Source organism: Dermacentor andersoni, chromosome 9, assembly GCF_023375885.2.
Source record: "Dermacentor andersoni chromosome 9, qqDerAnde1_hic_scaffold, whole genome shotgun sequence".
NCBI lineage: Eukaryota > Metazoa > Arthropoda > Arachnida > Ixodida > Ixodidae > Dermacentor > Dermacentor andersoni.
The window spans coordinates 16,313,373-16,335,621 of NC_092822.1; the positions used below are offsets into that span (position 1 = coordinate 16,313,373).

Here is a 22,249-nt window from a genome sequence, read left to right on the forward strand (position 1 = left end):
CGCTGCTGACAGGTACGAATGAACAGAAACGATACAAAACCGACGCAGACGAAGCAGTTCTGTAGCGTCCCTGTTCATCGTGTGCATGTCAAAGGTGCGGTCACCAGTAAATAACGGAGCACAGCCAAATTATATGCTAGCCTCATTTCGTAGAGCCGTAGCCTGCTTTCAATGTGCATGCGCGTAATCGGTAATTATGACAATGCACGCATACTCATCGTATCTCGAGCATGCAACTTTTGTAAAAAGTATCGATCCTACATTGCTTGTGACCAGGTCTACTGCCTACACGTTGCCAAGATTGTGTAGCACGACCACCGCTCCGACACTCAGGCAATCCTGAAGTAATATGTTATTCTCCGATGATTTGGAGGATGTAAAATTCAAAGAGCTTCCAGTGTGCTACCCCAAGATAGGTTTGATCACATGGCGCTTCGACTTGGAAACTTTCTGAAAGATAATGTCAATGCTTACTGCCGCAAGCTCTGGTACCTTGCTGATGTTTTTAGAGACACATTTGTGCAGCCTTGACAAATTATTCATCTTACAGAATGCCAGCTTCTGCACAGCGCCAACAGAGAACGTTGCATGTAGCCAACCAAACGTCATAAACGCCTAGTCAAGCCAAGGCTGCTCTTTATTTCCTGTTTTTCAGGAGCAGAGGACAATCACCTGGTCACGCAGACACTGAAGCTGGAAATCATGGTATGAAACAGTGATTACTAAGCACAGTAGCGTAATGCTTTTCTTGTCAATGAACTTCCCGAATTTTGGCGTTACTTCAGCACATGCCAACATATCGGTGGTCTTGAAGACAAACCTCAGTAACGACAAACGTGACTAGAGAAGTTGTCCGCCCCTAGTTGACAGATGGTCAAAGCATTGCGACTGCCGATTACTTCGACAGGGAAAAGAATCTGCGGGTGATGTACCCTATTTTTGCATGCTTGTCCATATTACAGCAGTACAAAATTGTCCAAAATGCTTAAATTACTGCATCAGGATACAAAGGCGAGCTTTTTGGTGAGCGGTTCGTTATGAACAAAGAAGGCCGTCCACAGTCTGTAAGAAGTACACACCGTGCCCTGCGAGGATTTCAACACCCTTCCTCAATTTCAGTTACGAGTACCCATATTGTTCAGTCGGTAAAATAACGTTAGACACTGGAAAATTCCTAATGTGCGTGAACTCGTGACTGCAGCTGATTACCATTAAATAAGCAGTGCCAAACGCTTTATAGAAACGTTGAACACAATAAAACGTGTCCGTGCGTGAGGATGTTGTATATAACCTTGCTTCTTGTTTTTTATCTCTTTCCCTCCCGTACATATCTGCAGTGGCCGCTCAGTGGGAAAGAAGTCAGAGCTTGGACAGGGGGTAAGATCAATCACCGTGCATGTCTTCTTGAAACAGTGTTAACACGACAAAGATGCGTTGACTAGGTTTCTGGTGAAATTCATGTTTGACATTTTTGTTCACAGCCATGAGAGCTTCTAGCGATTACCGCGGAAAACTTCCCCCCCGAATTATTTTGAGATAGTAGACGCGCAGTTCCGATTCGTTGCTAGGCAAAGTTGAAATTAGTTTCTCGTGCCTGCAATGGAAGAATCGAAAGGGTATCTACGTGATTACGTGTAGGTTTTTCCCATGGGCGTTAACTTCTCTAACCAAAGTATATTAATGCCCAGTGTCCTGGTACTGGACACTGACGGACCGTAAGACCACCAGCAGGTTGTATACACGCGCTTATTCCTTTAAGAAACATATTTGAAAGGGAATATCGAGTGCAGATTGGTTTGTAAATTACACTTCTTAACTACAAACAAAAGTCGGTGCTGTAATTAGTGGGTGCTTGGTTTTGCAGAAAATATACAAAAACACAAAACTTCATGGTGGTCACCCCGCATATAGCAGTCGCAGCGACGCCACGTTTTTTAGCAGCATCTGCTTGGACCACGCTCAGTATTTTTTTACCAGTAAAGCAGGACCACATTATCATTCCAGAAAGCTGTACACTCAACCTAGCACCTTTCGAGAGTTGTTTTGCGCATAACCAAAAGAAACCTTAAATATAAAAATACCACAAAATTCGTGACATCACCGATAAAGCAGTTAAGATTCAAATTTCAAGGAATGCATCTCTTTCCGCCCACAGAAATGGAAACATCGTTTTCGAAAATTATTTGCCAGTCCGAGCTCATTAACCATTGTATTGTTAACGTGGAGGCGCTGTCTTGGTGCTCTCGTGGCTACTATAATGGAGGGTTTCCGCAATGGTTGCCTACCATGAATTAGCGATTCCAAGCAACCCAAAGAGATATCATGGTTTAAAGTTGCTGTTTATAGCCCCTTTAAAGGAGCACACTTAAGTCACTGACTAAGTTGCGGCATAGTCTAGACTCCTGGAGTTAGTACTCACTCGCTGTGCATTCCAGTGAATTCAGTTCCAGCGTCCCGTTTCCACTGAAAAAAAAAAATGGTAGGTTTGTCTACACAAGCTCTGACTAGCCGAATGAAGTGCAGAAGTGTGCGCTGTACCAGCCGCCTTGCTATTGTCAAACCAAGAAAATATGAATGATATCTCACACATTCGGAGGTGAATGGTAATAGTGTCGGGTTTCCCGCGCGACCTTCCGTTGATCTGCGAAATGGAAACATTGCAAAATCGGGCGTGTGAAATGGCTCACGCACAGCTCCACCAGCAACCAGCGAACGTACTACTTACTGACCGTTCGTATGTTCACGCGCTTCACTGCTCTTGCATTTCAACAGCAAACTCGGACGCGTACGTGCAGCTCGCTTAGCTGTAGATCACCGAGTTATGTACTGTTCCAAGCGCAACGTCTGATTATAAGCTCCGGGCCCTTTGGCAGTCATTAAAACGACGGAAATGACAGCGAAATCTACACATACGAGCTATTACCGAGGATCGCGTGTTCATGCGTGAGTTTGCTATCTTGCACGAAGCAAAAATACGTCATATACAAACGGTTGCGCACGACAGGGCTTCACTGATGGCTAATAATAGATGCGCAGTGAAGACGAGGACGAAGGCGAGCGGCACAACATAAGCGCTGACTCATGGGTAATAAACCACAATTCGTGAACCAATACCAACTTGCCCAAATTAATGTCCTCTTCAGTGTTTCGCTGGTTAATTTTTGCTGAGTGGCATTTAATACATTTTGTTAAAGGCTACGTAGCACACGAAAATAATTGGTTCTAACAAAAACAAAGAGAAAGAGCACACAACAAAGTGAATGTAACGATATAGAAAGGTTACACAAAAAATTCTCTGCAATGAATGCGCGCGGTGCAATTGCGGGATACATTTAGTGTAACAATAAATATAATATTTTTCTTAGCATAATTATGCTCACATCCGCGTTGTTGAAAACAAGTGGTCGCCTGTACCTACCAGCAGCTCAAATACAAACACAACGTAACTATTTTTTCTGGTTTGCATAAGCATAATTTTAATTCTAATTACCCTTTTCAGGTTAAAGGGTGCTTCACAACCAAAAGATTCCGCTCTACAAATAAGGTATGAAGCTCTCACCCACGCGTTCTTTATTGTCTCTTTTTTCCCTTGTTGCTTTGCTGCACGACAAAGTATGACGTTTGTTCAGTTGATAAGAATACGTTGATTATTATCGAAAACCTGCGTTATCTGTCACCTAGACTTCAGCGCCATCATAATAATTGACGCTAAAGAACCACGATGGTCTGCAGCATAAGGAGAAGGAGGACAAAAAATAAACAAATATTGGCGCGTTATCTGTACAAACTGAACAGCGGTGACCCTGGGCGAACCTTTTACAAATCGGTCACACTGAACGAAAATGCAGAATTAGGTGTTATTAACTAAACATTTGATTAATGTATATCTGCAAGCAATAGCTCATCGTTCCGACCACGGATGATATAAAGGATCGATTAAAAACATTTAATTAATTATGTTCTGTTTAGACATGCCAAACAAAGCCAGTGCGATGTAGCAGTATAATTGAGAAGAGTGGCATCATCATCGTGACAGGTCCCAGAGATCTCCAGTTGCAAGTATACCTTGCGTCAGCCGATTGCTTCCTATGCCTGGTGGTATTCAGTAACGTTTATCGATGTATTGTTGAGCTGTCCTGCGGGTGCGGAAATAAATAGAAGTCGCGCAACTTCAAATGCGCACCTTGCAGCTGAACTGCGTTGGTTTCGCTCGCCGTTTTACAGGAAAGGCGGGTCGCAGCCAACGCAGCTGGACACCGGCGCTGCGTCCCTGACAGGTTGGAATCCTTCAATCTCACATGCCTTGCTGACATTTCGTTCTCGTGCTCTTAAATAAGGTGCTCTTTACAAACAAGTGGTAAAAGTAAAATATTACCTGCCTGAGTGTGCTTTTAAATCAGCAGCAACATCAAGATATGCACCACGTTTCTGAGGCATGTGTGCCTTCCCATTTCGAATATGAAATTCACCCTCACGCAATGGCTAACTTGACGGCAGATGTTTCTCTCCGGTTTCGGTTCCTCGCAGTGAAAGAGTTTTAAACTGAGATTTACTCACAGCACCGAGTGTTACTGGAAGCGCCCTGGGTGTCGCTGGGTGAACCCACAAAAGTTTGCGCGGCGCAAAGTAGTGTCCGCCGTCAAACATGTGGCAGTCAACCATGATGTCACGCTCTGGGGTCGCCATTTCCAAACGTACTGTTTCGAAAGCATGAGCGCGATGTATTCCTGCTTGGAAGCGACACTCTTATGGGGCTGCCGCCTCCCTGATGCACATCTTGTATAAAGAATAGAAAAGTTAGTTGCCGTATAACTGCGAAGACTTACCAACCCTCCGGTTCTCTCTGCATGCAGCGGTGTCGGAGACACGTGCTGGTGGGAGGTAAGTGTTTGTTTATTTATTTATTTATTTATTTATTTATTTATTTATTTATTTATTTATTTATTTATTTATTTATTTATTTTTGCGATAAACTGCCTTAAGTGGAATGGTAAATGGCAAGGTAGTACCAAACGAGACTATGCCACCGTTACTATATAGCAATATCAAAAAGTGCACACAACCGGAGATATTGTTACGGTCCCCCGTAACAATCATGATCAAATAAAATAAGCAATAACACGTTATAGCGGCCCTTGACCTTACAGCCATAGACATACACGCACCAAGTACAAGGCGGCTTAAAAGAAATGCGAGCGCAGAAGCAAGCGTTCTGAAAGCATTGCCGCGCTCACTACTACTTATACTGTGCGGATGAATCCAGCATTTCTTTCTAAAAGAAAAGATTCAGGTCTTCAATAAGAACGTACCAGTAATGTCCTGGAAGTAGCTGAAATGCTCGTAAATAAAGAAATTAAGCCTCCTAAAAGTGTGTTTGAATAAACTCAAGCGCGTGTTGCAAGGAAGCATTCAGTCAGAGGAGCGCTAGTCCAGTGACGAGTAGTAGCTAGGACTCGCTCAAAATCACAGAGCCCCCTTTTCAAAAGCGGTGGCAGCCACTGGGATGAACCAACTCCTAACATTCTGTTAACTGACATTGCTCACAAAGGGGTGTTTGAGGAAACGCCTACGGTTCATTGTTGCTACTTCTAATTGTGTCATTTGCAGGACTATTTAAATTTTCTCTACATCTCTCCCTCTCTCTCTTTGTGCTGCCTTGTCAGCGAGCGAGCAATCACGAAGCAGGAGGCCTACCTGAAAGAGCTCGAGGCTCAAATAAAGGAGAAACAAGAGCGGATGCTGCAGGAGAAGCTGGAAGAAGCCAGGTGGGAAGGGCGGCGTGACCTCGCATGCGTGTCAAATCCGCAAGATTGTAACGCCGTGAAGCGCACACAATAAAGCAGCTAAGAGAGGTGTATCTATCGCACGGAATATTCGGAGCGGTATGACCGTACAGTCTTTCTAAAAATTGCGTCCGGCAAATAGCACAATTCTAGTCCTTGAGTTGCAATTCGCCAAGAGACGGGCATTACTTGCGCGAGAAATATAAATGCAAGACCAACTAATTATCGCTAACTCGCTCATTAACTCTAAATAATTACTTGACGGCACACACTGCAATTTACGAATTGTAGCCGGTGAGCTCGCAAGGCGTATCCACTCGGAACGAATTCTCAGGATGCCACCAGTTTCGACATATTCATTCCCAGAGGTGGCGACAAAATACATTGGCGATCCAGTTACGTTTGTGCTCCAATGCATAAAACGACGGTTTCCTTTAAAAGCTGCAGTAATTCTGAGAATTTTCTACTAATACGTAAGCATTGTTTGGGTCGACTGTGACTTCGTTTCTGCTTAGTTTTGCTTACATGCGTTTCCTAGCTTATGCACGTCTATTCATGGCCTTCCCGGTGGCAAAGAATGCTTAGGCTTTAGTAGATTGTTAGCTTTTCTCGCTGCATCTGGCCCCTTTAATTCAATCGTACCAGTTGAGCCGGGACGCCGGACTACAGCGCGCCTCGACGCAGCAGAGCGGTCGAAAGCGAACACCAGCTGCTGCCGCGTGTGGCGTTACGTGAGGGGAGAGTGCGTCGCCGTGATGCTATGTCACCCTCGCTGTCGATCTCGCAAGCCTGTGTTATGCGCGCGTTCCATGTCCACGCAAGCTATCGCCTGCGTTCTGTACTGCGCCTCGGTAAGGCCCAATGAAAACGCACCAAGCGTCTCAACGCTCTCGCTTGCCCGCAAGATGTGCATAGCTCGAAGGACGCTCGGCAGCGTTCAATTGGACATTGGGCCACCCAAAAATCTCAAGTTGGCCCACACCTAAATTTCAAGTTGGTCCACCCCCAAATTTCTGTTGGCCCATCCCCAGATTTTAAGTTGGCCCACGTTCAAATTTCAAGTTGACCCGCCCTTAAATTTTAAGTTGGCCCACCGCGTAATTTAACTTGGCCCACCCCACATTTCAAGTTCGGCCGCTTGTAACTTTCAAGTTGGTCCACCCCAAATTTCATTTAGCCCACCCATACTACAAGTATAAGCTTCCCCATGCATCTTCTAAAGAGCCCAATGTATCTATATGGGTATGCTCATTTTATTTTATTTTATTGATTTAAATTGTTCCTTATCGCTTAAAAGCTAACAATCATGTACATTTACACCATTATAACGATTAGATACCTTTGCAAATTACGCATTTTTGTGCAGATACACGGCATTAGACGTTTCGCGTGACAGGGCTGGGGAGCTCACCAAAGAATGCTTACGCATGAAAAGTAAGCGTAACAACAGTGCATTTTTACCGCAAGTTTGACGGCGCATATCTCGCAACCGGTGCCATCCCCAGATTTGGTTCCTAGTCGATATGCCTTGCAAGCTCACCGGCTACAAGTCGTAAGCTGCGATATGCACCGTAAAGGAATTTGTAAAAAGTGTAATACGTGAAATTTTGATACTTGTAGTCGATTACGAATTTTGATTTCTCGTTAAGTAAGATTCCACCTCATTGAGTATCCCAGTTCAAGAAATTGAATTGGGCTACCCGCCACAAGCGAGTTTCTCAACAATCTGCAGGATCTAAAAAAGAACCCCCCGCCCCCATGCTGCACTTATACTGTTTCATAGCATAGACTGCAAAAAAGGTTAAAATGCGCATACTAAGACCATAAACTCGAGAACCAGATAAAAAATACCAAAGAATTTGATATGAGTTACTATATTACTTTTTGGTCAGTGCTGTCTGGAAAACATAGACGCCTTCAAAAGCTTACCCCCTTCCCGTGGTGCTCCAATACTCGGCGATTACTCACTTCCATGCAGTGAGACGTTTTTGTTCACCTAAATGCACAGCAGAATGCAACAAAGTAAAAGTTTCTGTTACCTATACGAACGCGAACTTCGCACTTAAAAAAAGTTCTGAATTTTCTGTCCAGGATGATTCTTCTCTGGAGTGTGAAGTTAGCTCTCTTTTTTTTTTTTTCAGACAGATGTAGGGCTTCCTTTGTAGCGTCTTGCAGTTACTCGTAGCAGGACGGCAATTCTTCCTTGCATGAAGCTTTCGCAATCATGCGGATTTCCGCATAACTTTAGTCGTTTAATCGCTCCTGTCTTGAGCTTCCTTTTGTTATTGAAGATGAAAGTTACAATGCAAGACGTACGCGCTATTCGCGTAAGTCTTGGTCAGGTGGGTTAGATCGCCTCGTAGGGGTTGCATATCAGGGCGGGTAAGCCCACCTGCGTACGATGTGCGAAAAATCCCGAATTCCATCAGCTGTTCAACAGCTTCTACAAGAAGTGACCCAGTACTTCTTTAAATATAGTTCGTATAACTTCAGATAAGTCATGACAACTGGGGCCGTATAACGTAAAACTATTCCAACATGTTTTTATTCCAATCTCCTGACGTCAAATTTGCGTAACCGCCGACGCAAGCATCGGGCAGTCACCCGCAGCGTTGTCTGCACAAACCAATCAAATGCACCCCTTGTTTATAGGAGGTCACTTTTGTTTGCTTGAAAAACGAATAACATTACCTGCACTGAGCGGCTTGTCTTATCTAATTGGCTCACAAGAGGCGAGGATTATGCTCAAGTGGAGAGGGGTTCGATGGGGCCGGGCCACTGCACTCAATATCGATAACCGGATGAAGAAGGTGGTGCCGGCGTCTGCGATTGGTCCGCGTTCTCTTACTTAGCTTGCGCTGGCTCGTCGACAATCGCGGCGGCATGCAACGGACGCTTAAGAATGACGTTAAAACGGATCCTCAGCAAAGAAGAGTTGGCAGAACGAGGTCGTAAACGTGCCGAAAGTTCTCGAAAACGTTACACGGCCACGCGAAAAGTTTTATTACACGCAAATAAACCCATGCTCTCCGGCAGGGGCGAGTAGCCAGTGCCGGAGCGATCGGCGGCAGCCATCTTTTATTCCTTTCGGAACGGGGCAGCCTGCGGCTATTCAGAAGAAAATTCAGTTTTGTTCGGCATATTAATGCATCTTTAACGCGCACGCGTCACTTTGACGCGGTAAGTTTTTGCGGTTTCGTGACGTCGTGTGAGAGGCAGATGAAGTGGGTGCAGCCCCAAAACTTTTGACCATTATCCGAGGGCTAATGGCAAAAAGGCGTCGAATCAGAAATAACTATTTTTGTTTTGTTCGGCCAAATTATGCATAATCAGTGTGTACACGTCATACCAGATGGGGAGCTATCGCGGTTTTCGTGACGTCGCGTGACAGAGAGGTGAAGTGGGGGTGGTCCAAAAAAGTTTTTGACCAATCGCGGTGGGCTGATTGCAGAATTGGAATAGAAAAGCTTGGAATAGTTTTACGTTACAGCGCCCCTGGGTTCACTTGTATTGCGTAGCAGCTGAACACAGACGTTGAGTGTCAGAGAGTAAAACCTGGCAACTACGTTACGACAAACGTTTCTGCAATCACTTTTCTTAGAAACAGATTGATGTGTCTTAGACGAAATTGAGACCCCTTCCGATGAAAAAGAATTTAGAACGGAAGGACACTTTCTCTTTCAGGCTTGACCGAAAGTGCATAGAGGAGTATCAGGACCCTTGTGGCAGGGACTTGGCGACAGTGTTTGCAGGTTAGCAAGACACGTTTTGTGCAGTCCTTTCTTTCCTGTGCATGCGTAGTCATAGTTTTGAAAGCAGATTCTTAGCCTCCGCTCTAGCGCAGCGGTACGTGCTATAAAGGCCTCAGAGAATTACAGAGCTAGCACCAGATGATCCTGGAACATGCTCAGAGCGAAACACACAGGTGCTCGGTAAGCCGCTCAATAGGGCCACGTTAAGTGCTAATGGCTCATGTGTTGTATAACCATAAGAAGCTATATGAGCCTTTGCTTAAAACTGAAGCAGAAGTGGACCTTTCTTACGGTCAACTCCAGTACGACTAGTCCAAACGCTTACCTTACAAAGCGGTACGACTTCCGACAAAGCGACATAACAGGAAAGTCGTGTAGCTTCTCGTGGCGGCCGCCTCATCTAATGTCTCCCACAGCGGGACAACCGAATTGCCGGTCTATACTATACACACTGCGCCATATTTCATTCTCAAATCGCCGTGGTCCCTCAACAGGCCGCGCCGCTCTTCCGCTGAGCGCTATACGTCGCAGGTTTGCTTCACGACCACAGTGGAAGCACTTCCGATAACGGCGGATTACGCAAGCGCTCGTGTACAGAGCATTGAAGGCACGCTGAAGAGCCTCAAGTGGGCCAAACCGATGTGGAGCACTCCACTACGGCGTCTTTCATAGCTCCTGTGTTCCTTAGGGCTGTTAACAGTCTAGATATGCACCTAGACATATATCTACATATCTGTTCTGTATTCCATTCTAACGGTCAATCGATGTATCCCCCGCTCCCCGATTCTGTCGGCCAGGTGGCAAGCGCCCACGGTTCCTTGGGGACCTGGTGCAACCGATACAGACTTCTAGCGACATCATGCCCTCCAAGGCTCGCTCCGAGTCCAACCTGCTCGGCGACCCGCGGAGGCAACGCGAGGTGGCCATGTTAGTGCCGCACCTGCACCTCCTGCTCGCACGCAAGGGTGATGGACCGCAGTGAGTGGGCGATAAATATACACTTAGCCGTGCACACGGTTATCTTCTATGGGCAAGGAATCCCCTTTCACTCGGCGGACGCTCACACGCGCGGTTTTTCTGCGGTCGGGTGCATAGTGCTTAAATACGACGGCACTGAAGTTCAAACTGAACAACTATTTTGGACGTCCATTGCAAACTGTACGAATATGGCCCTTTCGCTCACCATGTAATTCCTCTAAGTTCGCCAGCATCACGTGTGATTCTTAGAAATCACAAGGTTTGCCCCAACTGCACGTTAATGTATGTGTTATATATATATATATATATATATATATATATATATATATATATATATATATATATATATATATATAGGTCAGATCAAACTTTACTGCAAATAAACTGAGGAGGCAATGCCGCTTTCCGTTTCAGCCCTAATATTCGTAGTAGACACTAATAGTATGTCAAAGGTGAGGGTTGGCCAACGAAATACCTCTGTTTTCAGACATTTACGAGCGTTAAGAAATTGTTTATCAATGACACACTTTAGTCTTTGGTTTCTCCTTAGTGCGAAACTCAAGCATACATATGGCGTGGCTGTCCAACGACAAACTCAGCCTAGGACGCTTGTCCTCTGTGGTCTTTTGTGTGCGTATTAAAAGAATTACACTTGGGAACATGGCTACTGCGTGTTCTCACACTTGAAATTAACTGCAAGCTCAAAAGAACTGCAAGCTCGATTGAAATCCAAATCGCGTCTGCATATCGCCTTATCGTAGTAGCCTTAGAAAGAATATTTGGGATATGTACTCGTGAGCTTTCACTGCGTTCACGTGCATTGCCGTGTGTTATGCAGATTTAAGCCCGGCAGAAAGCTCGTTCGCAGCGTCCTGCCGCCGAACTTGTACCGCAAAGAACTACTAAAACAGGTAAGGTGTTTAATATGCTCGTTCCTCTAATGCTTTTGTTGCTACTATATCATTTCAGTAGGGTGCGTTTCAGCGCCTGCTGATAAGCCATGTTATTAAACATACGAAACCAGCTTAAGAAAGATGATGACAGCGCAAGGAGTCTTTTTTGGGACAGGAGTGAAGAAGATACAAAGTCAGAGTTTGTCCCGTCACCTTTATCGCTTTTGATCGCGTCTTTTTTACGCTAGTTTTGTATCTTAGCTGTAACTGTGCTTACTTTAGCTTCATTTTACCTAGAGATGCCTCAGTGGTCATCTCTTGTCTACAATTGGGCCAGTATGCTATACTTTTGTTTGGCATTCGCGGGTCATGGTTGCGATCATGGAGGAAAGAAATTAACGAGGCGGGAGGATTGCGTAACGTAACCATCCTTGGCAAGCACACTCTCCGTCAAGTCATTCTCTTCGCTTTTTCCCTCGTTGTGTCGGCACAACACGTGACCGCTCAGACTCGGTGTATTGACCGAGAATGTTTGGTTCTCTGTAGTTTTTAATTGATGCGGGCACTTGTTCGGCTGTGCTGTTGTAACTCTGTCTGCAGAGCGGGAGCGCTAAAACCTGCCGCACGCTCTGACGTGACGATCGCATATTGGGCCGACTCGTTTGGCTTCGGTCGTGTTGCACAATGCATCTCATAGTTCTTTACCTATTCTCACGGTAACAGTACACCACTAAAGGCATTCAATAAAGGTGTTGACACTCCGAAAGCGCGCAGGCGAAGTATAAACGAGTTGATTGATGCTAGTCAGGGCAAAAAGTTCAGGCCACGGCGGCGAGGGGACCATGTTTCTGAAATCAGAAGCATGCGAGATTTGTTGATTCATTGCTGACCACTTTTATGAATAGTTATACGTAGTTTATAGGAACGTTAACGAAATGTCCAGGGGCACCGGGAATAAAAGAATGCAGCTTTTCCTGACGTTGAGAAGGCTGCTAAGTTCTGCTGCGCGGTACAGTGAACAGCGTCCAGACCAGCATGGTAGAATCGTGGTATAGGCACACCATTTCACATATTTTAGCATAAATGCTTCAGGGGTATCGTGAATGTGAGTGGAAAGAATTCCTTGAAATTCAGGTCACTTTAAAGGAGCAATACCAACAGAGATGAAATGCAGCTTGATCGAAAAGTGCATTTCGGGCACTTCCATGATGTCGCCAATATGCACGTTTATGAGATCATTATAATTGTATAACCAGTACGAAACGTAAGCACCGACGTGTCGAAGGCGCACCACGTCCAGAGAACTCCTCGCTCCAGTGCACTTCGCAAAAACAACGAGGCGTGCAAGGACAAACATTTGTGCGCTGTTTGGGCAGTAGTCAGTCGAGTAACCCACTTCAGTGCACACAGTAGCGTCTGGCAGTGGCCTTTGAAGTGTCTGCTTCGTCCGCTGATGGTGCTTTCGAAACGCCGCAGTCTGGTCACGGACAAACGCCCGATTAGAGGAGTCATCTTTTCCGTCGCCTCATTAATTCAACGCACGTTACCGGCGACCGGTGGGTTCAGATAGGTACAACGAAAAGAACTACACTTCTCTTCTTTGTCAATTGCTCTGTTCCCATTAGAGATTGCGGGTGTGAACGTTCGCAGTGCCATGGATTGATGCCGGCGATCAATCTTCTTCACCAGAATAGTGCAAACAACCTTGACGCTAGAATGGGTAGACTAAGGGTCGGTGGATGGCAGGGGCGCGGGATGGAGATGAACGACTGAAAGGGCGCATGGTATGTTATTGGTCTACTAAAAGGGGAAAGAGAATAGCGCAAACCAGGACGACCACAAAATGAGAGGGACACACACAGAAGCGCTACTTACAACTACTTTTATTCTTCCGCCACAGCACAATTATATATACACCATGGCCACACATGCGCAAACGTAATCAAAATGAACACATCACTTACACCAGGCAGTTAAGATATATGTGAACTTAAAAACTGACACTCTGCCGCGTAAAGAGATAAGGATGTATCACTGACACAGTCATCGGCTCTTTCTTTATGTAATAAGCTTCTAGTACTAATCGCGCTTGCTCGCTTTTGCTTGGCCCGAGAATCAAGATCTCATCAAAGCGCGGTGCACAATTGCGGCAAGAATTCAAATGGGACACAAGATTTGCAACTCTGTCAGCATTGCTATTTGCTTATCTGGCGTGTTCCCTGAGTCGCTCATTGATGCACCGACCTGTCTGACCGATGTACGTCTTTCCACATGATAAAGGTAGGGCATAAACCACTCCGATCGCACAGGGAACGTACGATATCCCATGCCTAATTTGGCAGCCTCGCCTGTTATCCCCACATGTGCGTGCACACAGTTTTGTGAGCTCATTCGGAGCGGAAAAAGACAGAGGGACGCCGTGCCTACCTGCGACCTTCTTAAGGTTGTGTGAAACCTTATGTATATAAGGCACCAAAACAGGTCTGAACGTGTCACGTTCTGTCGTCGACCTCGTACTCGGCTTTCTGATTTTCGACCTCTGTAACAGACCCTCGGCTATAGCTGTCAAGAGCGTCATAGGGAACTCTGCTGCCGAAAGCCGGCGAAACTGATTATCAAAGTGCACCTGCATTTGATGCACACATGATTTATTGAGTGCTGATCCCATGCATTGGGACGCTATGCCTCTTTTGACAACTTTTGAATGCTCCAACTTGAAAGACAAAAGTTCATTTTGCGTCCGAGGAAGTTAAACCCAACAAACATGACGTTCACGGAACTCTAGGTTAAGATCAAGGAACTGCAAATGATTATTGTGGGGTAGTTCGTGGGTAACTCTTGATCATTGACCACATTTATTAAAAACACTTAAAACCTCATTAACAGTATTCATGTAGGAAGAGTCACACGCTAAAAACGCTAAAAAGTCGTCGACGTATCTGAAAACCTTTAAAACATTTCCCTCTTCAATAACGTCATTTAAGGACTGGTCTACCCTAGCTAAATATACGTCACAAAGGACTGGGGCGACACAGGACCCGATCGACAACATATGCTGTTCCGTTGTAAAAACGGTTGGTCATTAAAAACAATAAAGGTAACTTTCAGATAAAACTCTACAAGATTTAAGAAATTCCCCACTGATAGTCCGACAGCATTCTGGAACTCGAGCTCACCGTTTTCCCTCAATGCAACATTCCACACTAATCAGCACTTCGCATTTTGGAATAGAATAAATCTTCTATATCTACCGAAAAAGCATAGTCAACATTTTCATTTCCTTGCAGAAACTGCACAACTTCATCCAATTTCTTGGTCCGGAAGGGATTATTTACAGACAGTAACTTCAATTGCTTCTGCAAGAATCGTCTTACATTGTGCTGCCAGCAACTAGTCTCGCTGACAATTGTTCTCAAAGGTGTCTTCGGCTTCTGCGTTTTAGCTGTAAAATATACTGACAACCACTTGCCTCTAGTATATTCTACGTCCCTTGCAAGCTTCCTGAGTTCGAGATTTTTGCAGAAATCCATAAATTTAGTTTTTACCCTGACGTCGCCTTTCTTAACAGGGACAAAGTTTTTGGGAATGGCCTGCAAAGCTTTTTCATTAAAAACACCCTTTTCCGCCACAACGAAAGCACCTGTTTTGTCACCCTGCAAAAGACACAACTTGTTCGCTTCAAAAAACCTCACCTCTCGTCGAACATCTTTGTCCCCGCGGCCGGACGTCCCTTTCGGTGCACACTTTTCCAAGCACTCCACACGTTCAAGTAAACAACGTTCGCGCGGTCTTCTTGCTTCGCCTTTCAGGCTACGTGCCTATTCATAGCGACCCATTCGTGTGTGTGTACAGGTGTAGATACACCGAACTTAGGGCCTTTCTCCAGCGCACGGGAGACGTTTTCGGGTAGGCTGACGTTTCCAAGAACCTCAACACGTTTCTTTTCAGTAGAACTAGTCCTTCCACGGGACCGTCACAGATCTTTTACAATACAGTTCCAACTGGCCTCCGTGAGCTGCGCGGCAAGACGTGTGAAGGATTGGTACTTACTAAGAGCAAGCCAGTCCGGATCGACTGAATGGCACACCGACCAGAGCCAGTCTTGGTAAAGGCGCACTTGCCACAAAAGCTCAGACCGTATAAGCTTGCACAATCTCTTGACATGTCCCCATGACGACGCCACAGGCCCGAAAAAGGCTCCCAAATCCGCCGGGACGAGATCTTACGTAGGGAATACCCGTAGGATCTTGCTTGACATGTGGCTTAGATTATGTGGCTCAATAGCGCGTTGATGACGGAAGAAGATGACACACAAAAAGGTGGCTGGTGGCGGGAGAATAAAAGTAGTCGTTAGTAGCGCTTCTGTGTGTGTCCCTCTCATATTGTAGTCGCCCTGGTTTGCGCTGTTCTCTTTTACTGGACATGTGCCAGCTCGCCCCTACAGAAGTTTTACGAAAAGGGAAGAAGCAGGAAAATGAAAACTGACGCAAGTTTACAACATTACATGGGCTCTACGTCGGTGCTAAAGGCTATACACACAGGGACACTAAATGTATTGAGTTCTAGGTTAGGCCAACAGATTGTGTTCGCGAAAGACCAGGTATGTTAGTCTTACCGTAAGCAGGCGTTAAGCCATGAAGAAAGTAATGAGTTTTCTCAACGTCTTCTTGGGGATAATTTGTTCTTCAAGGTTACTGCTCATCAATTCATAATGACTATCTTATGCTTTTAACTAAGTTAAAGCTCAACCTGGCAACTTTCGGGAACTTTGCCCAGAGCGAATTTTCTTCTTTAAATCGAGCCTTTTCTGCCAAATAATCGCAACCAAGTTTTGAAAAAATTTACTGCCAGTGTCAACTGGTTTATTGTTTTTCTTTGCATTTCTTTAATTTATTGTGCATCCCATTCCGAAAACGCCGTCATGGTGAAAACAAACTGTCATGATTCGCACACTTCTTTAACGTTGTAGTCGACCCTCTCGGCTGAGATTGATGCCGCCGAACTCAGCGAGCATTTCTTTGTGAACAGGCCATACACTTTCGCAATCGTCACACTTCGACTGACCCTGCATGTATAAGTTCAACAAGCGAACCAAGCTCATCTCCGTGAAAATTTAGTAATCGAATATATTTCTACCCCTTACCCTGCTTTAGGTAGGGGGTAGTGGTAATATGGATGAAGAAATTATACACCTCGTTGTATATTTCTGTTTGCAGGACTACGAGCTTGTATCAGTGAAGTCACGCACGTGGGCGTTCAGAATGCGTATGGGTTCAGAACGAAAGACAGGCAAGCAGTGAGCGGCGCTGAACGTATGCATAATGTCCGTACTTAGCGTCTGCGAGATCGCCACGGTATTTCCGTTGATTGCGGCAAGGGAGCCGCAATAATTTTCCGCAAACTCATAATAAAGCATCCCTCTCATGTTCAATGTGTCAGTGCATCTCGGTATAGTACTCAAAGACGCGATACCATCAATGGTGCCTCGATCATGCCAAAGCGCTAGTACATTGGGATACGTTCATTTTGTCATTGCTTCAGTGTCCAAGACATGTCCCAGCGAGAATGCACTTACGGCGATGAGGTGTTGCTAAACTGTCTAATGTAAGGGCTGCAGCGTGTCTCACTCACTCCCATTTACATTACTGGGCACATTACAAACTGTCTTGTTAATTGTGAAGTCCTGCAAGGTATTTTGTTTTTATATGTATAGGACGTGCTTTTGTCGTTCTCATTACCTGCTTCTTGTTGGAGGAAAATGGAGGAATGGGGGGGGGGGGGGGGGGGGGATACACAAAGATATCGCCCCTGCTAGTAATTGAATACAGGCTTGCCACGTGGAAGACGGAAATTCTGCCGTGAAGCAAATCACGCACTTTATCAAGTCAAGCGCCGGACAAGTGATCACCGATTGCCACGACATCGCCTCTTAAATTTCCAACGCGACGATCTGATAAACATCGGAGATCTCCTAGGCCTTTGTCTCCTTGGGTGTGAGTCGTGACGCAGATGCTGTTGCATGAGCAGAAAGGCGACCAAGCCGCAGCTCACCTTCGTCGCCGCGATTGCTTGTGATGGGCTTTAGAAATTAACGGATCGGAAACAAACCAAGGTACATTAAAAAACATTTTGACAAGAGGAAGGTATACGCTAATATGCCCACTCGTGTGGCAAACTTAGCTTGCTTCTCCTTCTCGTACGTCGTGTTATGCAACGTGTAAGTCAGCGTACTTGTAGTTCATACGTAGCGGTAAGAGCATGCAGGCTTTTAGTTTCCACAGAAGACGGTGTCGAGCAAATTACCCTCTGCCTGAACCTAAAGCAGATCGAGGAAAAGCAGCAGCGGCTAGACGAGCAACGTCAGCGTGACCAGGAGGAAGAAGAGAAGCTCGAGAGGCGAGTGCAGCAGCAGCAGGCTAAGATGTACCAGGAGTACCAGGAGGAGAGGAAGAGGCACAGGGCAAAGGACCAGGTGACGACGTCCTTTGCTTCGACATCGTTGTCGCATGCGCTCGAGTGAGCTCAGTTGTGGCCGATTCAGTATCACTACTCTGAATAGTAACCCTCACCACCGAGACTATATTCCCTACAGTCTAGACAGTGTTGGTCGGCTCTGTGCGCCCATGTGTAGAACATACAATGCAGCAGTACCAAGAGGAGATGAAGAAGAACAGGGCCAAGGACCAGGAGACGCGACGTCCTTTGCAACTCAGTTTGTGGTCCATTCAAATTCACCTAGAGAGCTCTGACGGTATAATCTACACCAGTATATGTGGCAGTGTCATATCCAGAATTTTTTTTCTGGGAAAGGGAGCAGGAGGAGGGGGAGGCGAGGGCATTTGGGTATTGCCGAACTTCGTAATACGTCAAGTATTATGGCACACAGAAATTTCGAGTGGAAGGGGGGGGGGCTGACACCCCCCCCCCTCTTTGGCTGCGTCCCTGATATGCGGTGTTGACTTCGGTTCTCTGGAAAGATTAAGCTGAACATAGCTTCGGGGACGCCTACAAGTGGTATCCTGCACGTAGTGTCTGTAATTTATCATTTTCATACACTATGAAAAAAGAAAGTTCTTCTTTCATATGCTATCTATCATTTCTGCATGAAATCACAGTTTTTGCGCGCTTCGTTCGCTTTTTCTTGTCCTCTACTCATTCTATCTTCAACTTCTCGATCTGAGCATTTACTTCGATGTATTGCGAGCTTTTCGCAAACCAAGCACGTTTCCTCTTGCTGCAATATATTATTACGATATTATCGGTAGATACCCGAGAGACGAGCCGCCGCGAGAACGACGACGAAGTGGGTCTGTGCCCTTGGCGCGAGTGAATGTCGGCCTGGCGCTCTGGCTCCAGTCCAGTGTACATAGCCTGTAATAGCCTCTTTCGTCTGTGTCTTTCTACACGTAACATTCTGGTGGAGGTGCTGGTGGAGGACAATATTTTTGCCAATTCTTTGATGACGAAAAACATAGAACAGTCATTAGCGTCGCGTGTAAAGTATGGTCCATGCTTCACAAGAGGCGCGGCTCCGACTTCGCCTCAAGCTTTACTCTCAAGAGCCAGATGAGTGTCACCAAAGCTAAAGTGTATTGAGGGAGCTTAGCCTAATGTGCCCTGCCTCCCTCCTCCCTTGTACTGACGCGATAGTTGCCCTAACACCATCATGCATTTTTAAATCAAATGCACAGATAAAGTGGGCAAGACATTTCTGAACAGCCTTTTAAAAAGCTGCGTGATATATTTTTATGTGCTTTTCTTCGAACGAGGCATTATTGTGCGTGCGTGCGTGCGTGCGTGCCTCTGTGTGTCTGATTGTGCGCGTATGTGTGCATGTGCATGTGCGTGTGCTTGTGCGTGTGTGTGTTACAATCTGCATTCTGTAGACAAGCGTACTTATATATAAGGTGCGTGTTGTACAAAGTGGTCAGGCTCCTCTGAGGCTGTAATACAGTTGTCTTTCTTCTTCTTTTTTTTTTTTGTCAGATCGTCCTCGCAACTATGTTGGGCAATGACTTTAACTATATCGGCCTAAGTGAACGGCTCATATAGCCACGCCTTTCATTGGGTGTCACGGCGCAGGTCACCCGACGTCCGGAGCAGACGGTCAAGGGTCAGCACGACAAGGAAAGAATGATGATCGAGACCAAGAGGTCGGTGCCTCATGCCAAGCCACAGAAGCCGGTAGGTGTAAAGGTCATACGCCGGGTACAACCGCCTTCCTTAGCGTTTTGTTGAGATATCTGATTGAGATTTCTGATTCGTACACTGTATGCCGCATAGCCGCGGTGTGAGAAGATAAGCATAGGAGAAACAGCACAAGTGACTTCCATTATCAACAAAATCAACGAAGACAAGTCTCTTTGTCGAAATAGTGGCTCCAGACTTTGTTCAACCACTGTTGATCACTTATGTTGTCAATACTGCACTACCACATTTGGACGAGGGCTAAATAAACAACTGCGTGTTCCATAAGAATCCAAAATTGTGTGTATAGCAAACGGTAGACGCAATATAAAAGAAAAACTAAGCCACCATTACCGATACGATGCGTCGAATCGGAGAAATAACCTTGCAGTGCATTGACCTAACTGCAACTGAAGTTTGACAAGCTTCTCCCACTTTCAGATGACCCGTCTTACTGAAGACAGTCGAAAACTAAGGAGTGACGCGACCCCTGACTTTCGGCCTCCCCGACGGCGAAGCGGTAAGGTTAATTCCAGCTAACTGCGAAGCTGAATCACACCATGGATCGGACACACGGGACAGTGCGAGGATATTTGCTGTTCCGCCGCATTTGCTGAGTGTTGCGTATGTAAGAGATACAGGTGCGAATGGCTGTCACGGCTATACTGCTGGCCCTTTCACGCTCAAGTTTACCAGAGTGGCTGCACTCAGATAGTTTAGTTAATAGCATTATGGGACGCAATACTTGCCTGTCCTACCAAGAAGATATTACAATTTACAAGCTCAGCCGCAGTGTTGCGGCACCGAAACAGTAGAGAAGTCTGGCCTGTCCGTGCAGCTTACGGAATACAGGCACACTGGAGATATCGACGGCAGCAGCTGTGCTGGCAGCGCGCCGTCTTGTGACGCTTTCTTCAATCACAACGTCATAAAAAACCTCGTGCTGCATTGTTCTTGCAAATGGCACACAAGGAAAAGCTAAATCTACAGGTTGCTAACGTTAGTTTGCTGCTGACAGCGAGCCTTTGCGCTAGATTAAAGGTAGAGCATGATGGTTTCATTTGTAATTACGTGCGCCCTAGCCAAAGTTAGTGTGGCAAGATGGCGCCACCATGCCCCACTGCTGCTCACGTCTGCGTCTCCGGTGTTCCGGTATGCCGTAAACTGCATTACATTCTTACGGACAGGATAAAACTTTCTTGTAGAGTGACTTAGCGTGCCCATATACGCATTACTCATCACGGAATTCAGAGTTGCCGTAGGCATGGCCAGCGTGCAACACTTCTATCGACACCATGTGATGCGTTATACAAAACAGAGGATTGCAAAAGTTTGGAGACAATGTCCTCTCAGCTGACTTTACACGGGTTGGCGTATCTCGGATCTCATAATTTTGTAACCACTTCTAGGAAACAAGGCCCTTTCTCGTCTCCAGAGCGTCGTAGCGAGCCGCAGAAGATATCAAAATATAGTTCTCAAGGAAACAAGAAGAGATAATTAGTCGCACAGTAGGTAATATTAACGGTGCGGGCGTAGTAATTGGCTTCGATATAGTCAAAAATTAACATTCACATGTTCCTGTAAAGGGTGCACCGCCGTAGATATGGACATATTGAGGCGAAGCCACCGTACGGCGCATGTTTGGGAAATGGAGCGAGTTCGCTTGGTCACAGTGATCAAGCTGAGGACTATGAACGATGGATTATGGTCAACACATTTTATAAGTCACTATTGCAGTATCTCTATGAACTGAGCATGTATGCTTATATTTAGTTTCATACTGACGTTATGCCGCGTGGCAACCCAAGCGAACAAAAAAATATATTTATCTCCAAGATCGACCCAACTGGCCACTTGGTCAAAAAAAAATAAGGAAATGTAAATCAAGGTGACAAAGTCGACGTAATTTCGCGTGAAATGCGATACGAATTCGATACAAAATGAGCGAATAACTACCAGCAAAAAAAGTGACAGAATGGAGATATATGATCAACATCTAACGTCAAATATCATTTAAACCACCATGTAAACTTACGTCGACCGTGTCTTCTTTAACGTCGACGCTTTGTTGACACTTTCTTTGTGTACGTGTTTCTGTGCGGGCTTGCGCGCGCGCGCGTGCTTGTGTGTGTGTGTGTGTGTGTGTGTGTGTGTGTGTGTGTGTGTGTGTGTGTGTGTGTGTGTGTGTGTGTGTGTGTGTGTGTGTGTGTGTGTGTGTGTGTGTGTGCGTGTGTGTGTGTGTGTGTGTGCGTGTGTGTGTGTGTGTGTGTGTGTGTGTGTGTGTGTGTGTGCGTGCGTGCGTGCGTGTGTATGTGCGCGTGCGTGCGTGCGTGTGTGTGTGTGTGTGTGCGTGTGTGTGTGTGTGTGTGTGTGTGTGTGTGTGTGTGTGTGTGCGTGCGTGCGTGTGCGTGTGTGTGTGTGTGTGCGTGTGTGTGTGTGTGTGTGTTCGTTGATCGAAACCAACAAAAAATGCATGTTGGCTACTATGCCGCTGCCAGCTCTGCACCAGCAACTGCGCAAAATATGGTTGGTCGCTGCTTTGTGTCCGCTCTCGTTTAACTCTGCAGCACAAGATGGCACCACCAACGCGACTGCTCACTTCTACGTCTTCGGTATTCACAAAGGGTTATACGTACACGGACAGGCCAAAACGTTC

General features: G+C 45.9%; 1 protein-coding gene across 6 annotated transcripts in view; it reads left to right on the plus strand.

Moving 5' to 3' along the window:
* The window catches only part of LOC126527095 (uncharacterized), a 55,362-nt gene that overhangs the window by 31,832 nt on the left and 1,281 nt on the right, over positions 1-22,249 (plus strand). For 3 of the 6 annotated variants that reach the window (XM_055068553.2, XM_050174818.3, XM_055068556.2), the window contains 12 exons: positions 656-705; positions 1,338-1,377; positions 3,500-3,544; positions 4,225-4,277; positions 4,854-4,881; positions 5,664-5,765; positions 9,468-9,535; positions 10,333-10,513; positions 11,352-11,424; positions 17,729-17,878; positions 19,489-19,590; positions 20,035-20,113. In XM_055068553.2, the coding sequence (XP_054924528.1) occupies positions 656-705; positions 1,338-1,377; positions 3,500-3,544; positions 4,225-4,277; positions 4,854-4,881; positions 5,664-5,765; positions 9,468-9,535; positions 10,333-10,513; positions 11,352-11,424; positions 17,729-17,878; positions 19,489-19,590; positions 20,035-20,113 (971 nt within the window). The remainder of the gene's footprint in view (positions 1-655; positions 706-1,337; positions 1,378-3,499; positions 3,545-4,224; positions 4,278-4,853; positions 4,882-5,663; positions 5,766-9,467; positions 9,536-10,332; positions 10,514-11,351; positions 11,425-17,728; positions 17,879-19,488; positions 19,591-20,034; positions 20,114-22,249) is intronic. The other 3 variants (XM_055068554.2, XM_055068557.2, XM_055068555.2) reach the window with 3 other exon arrangements.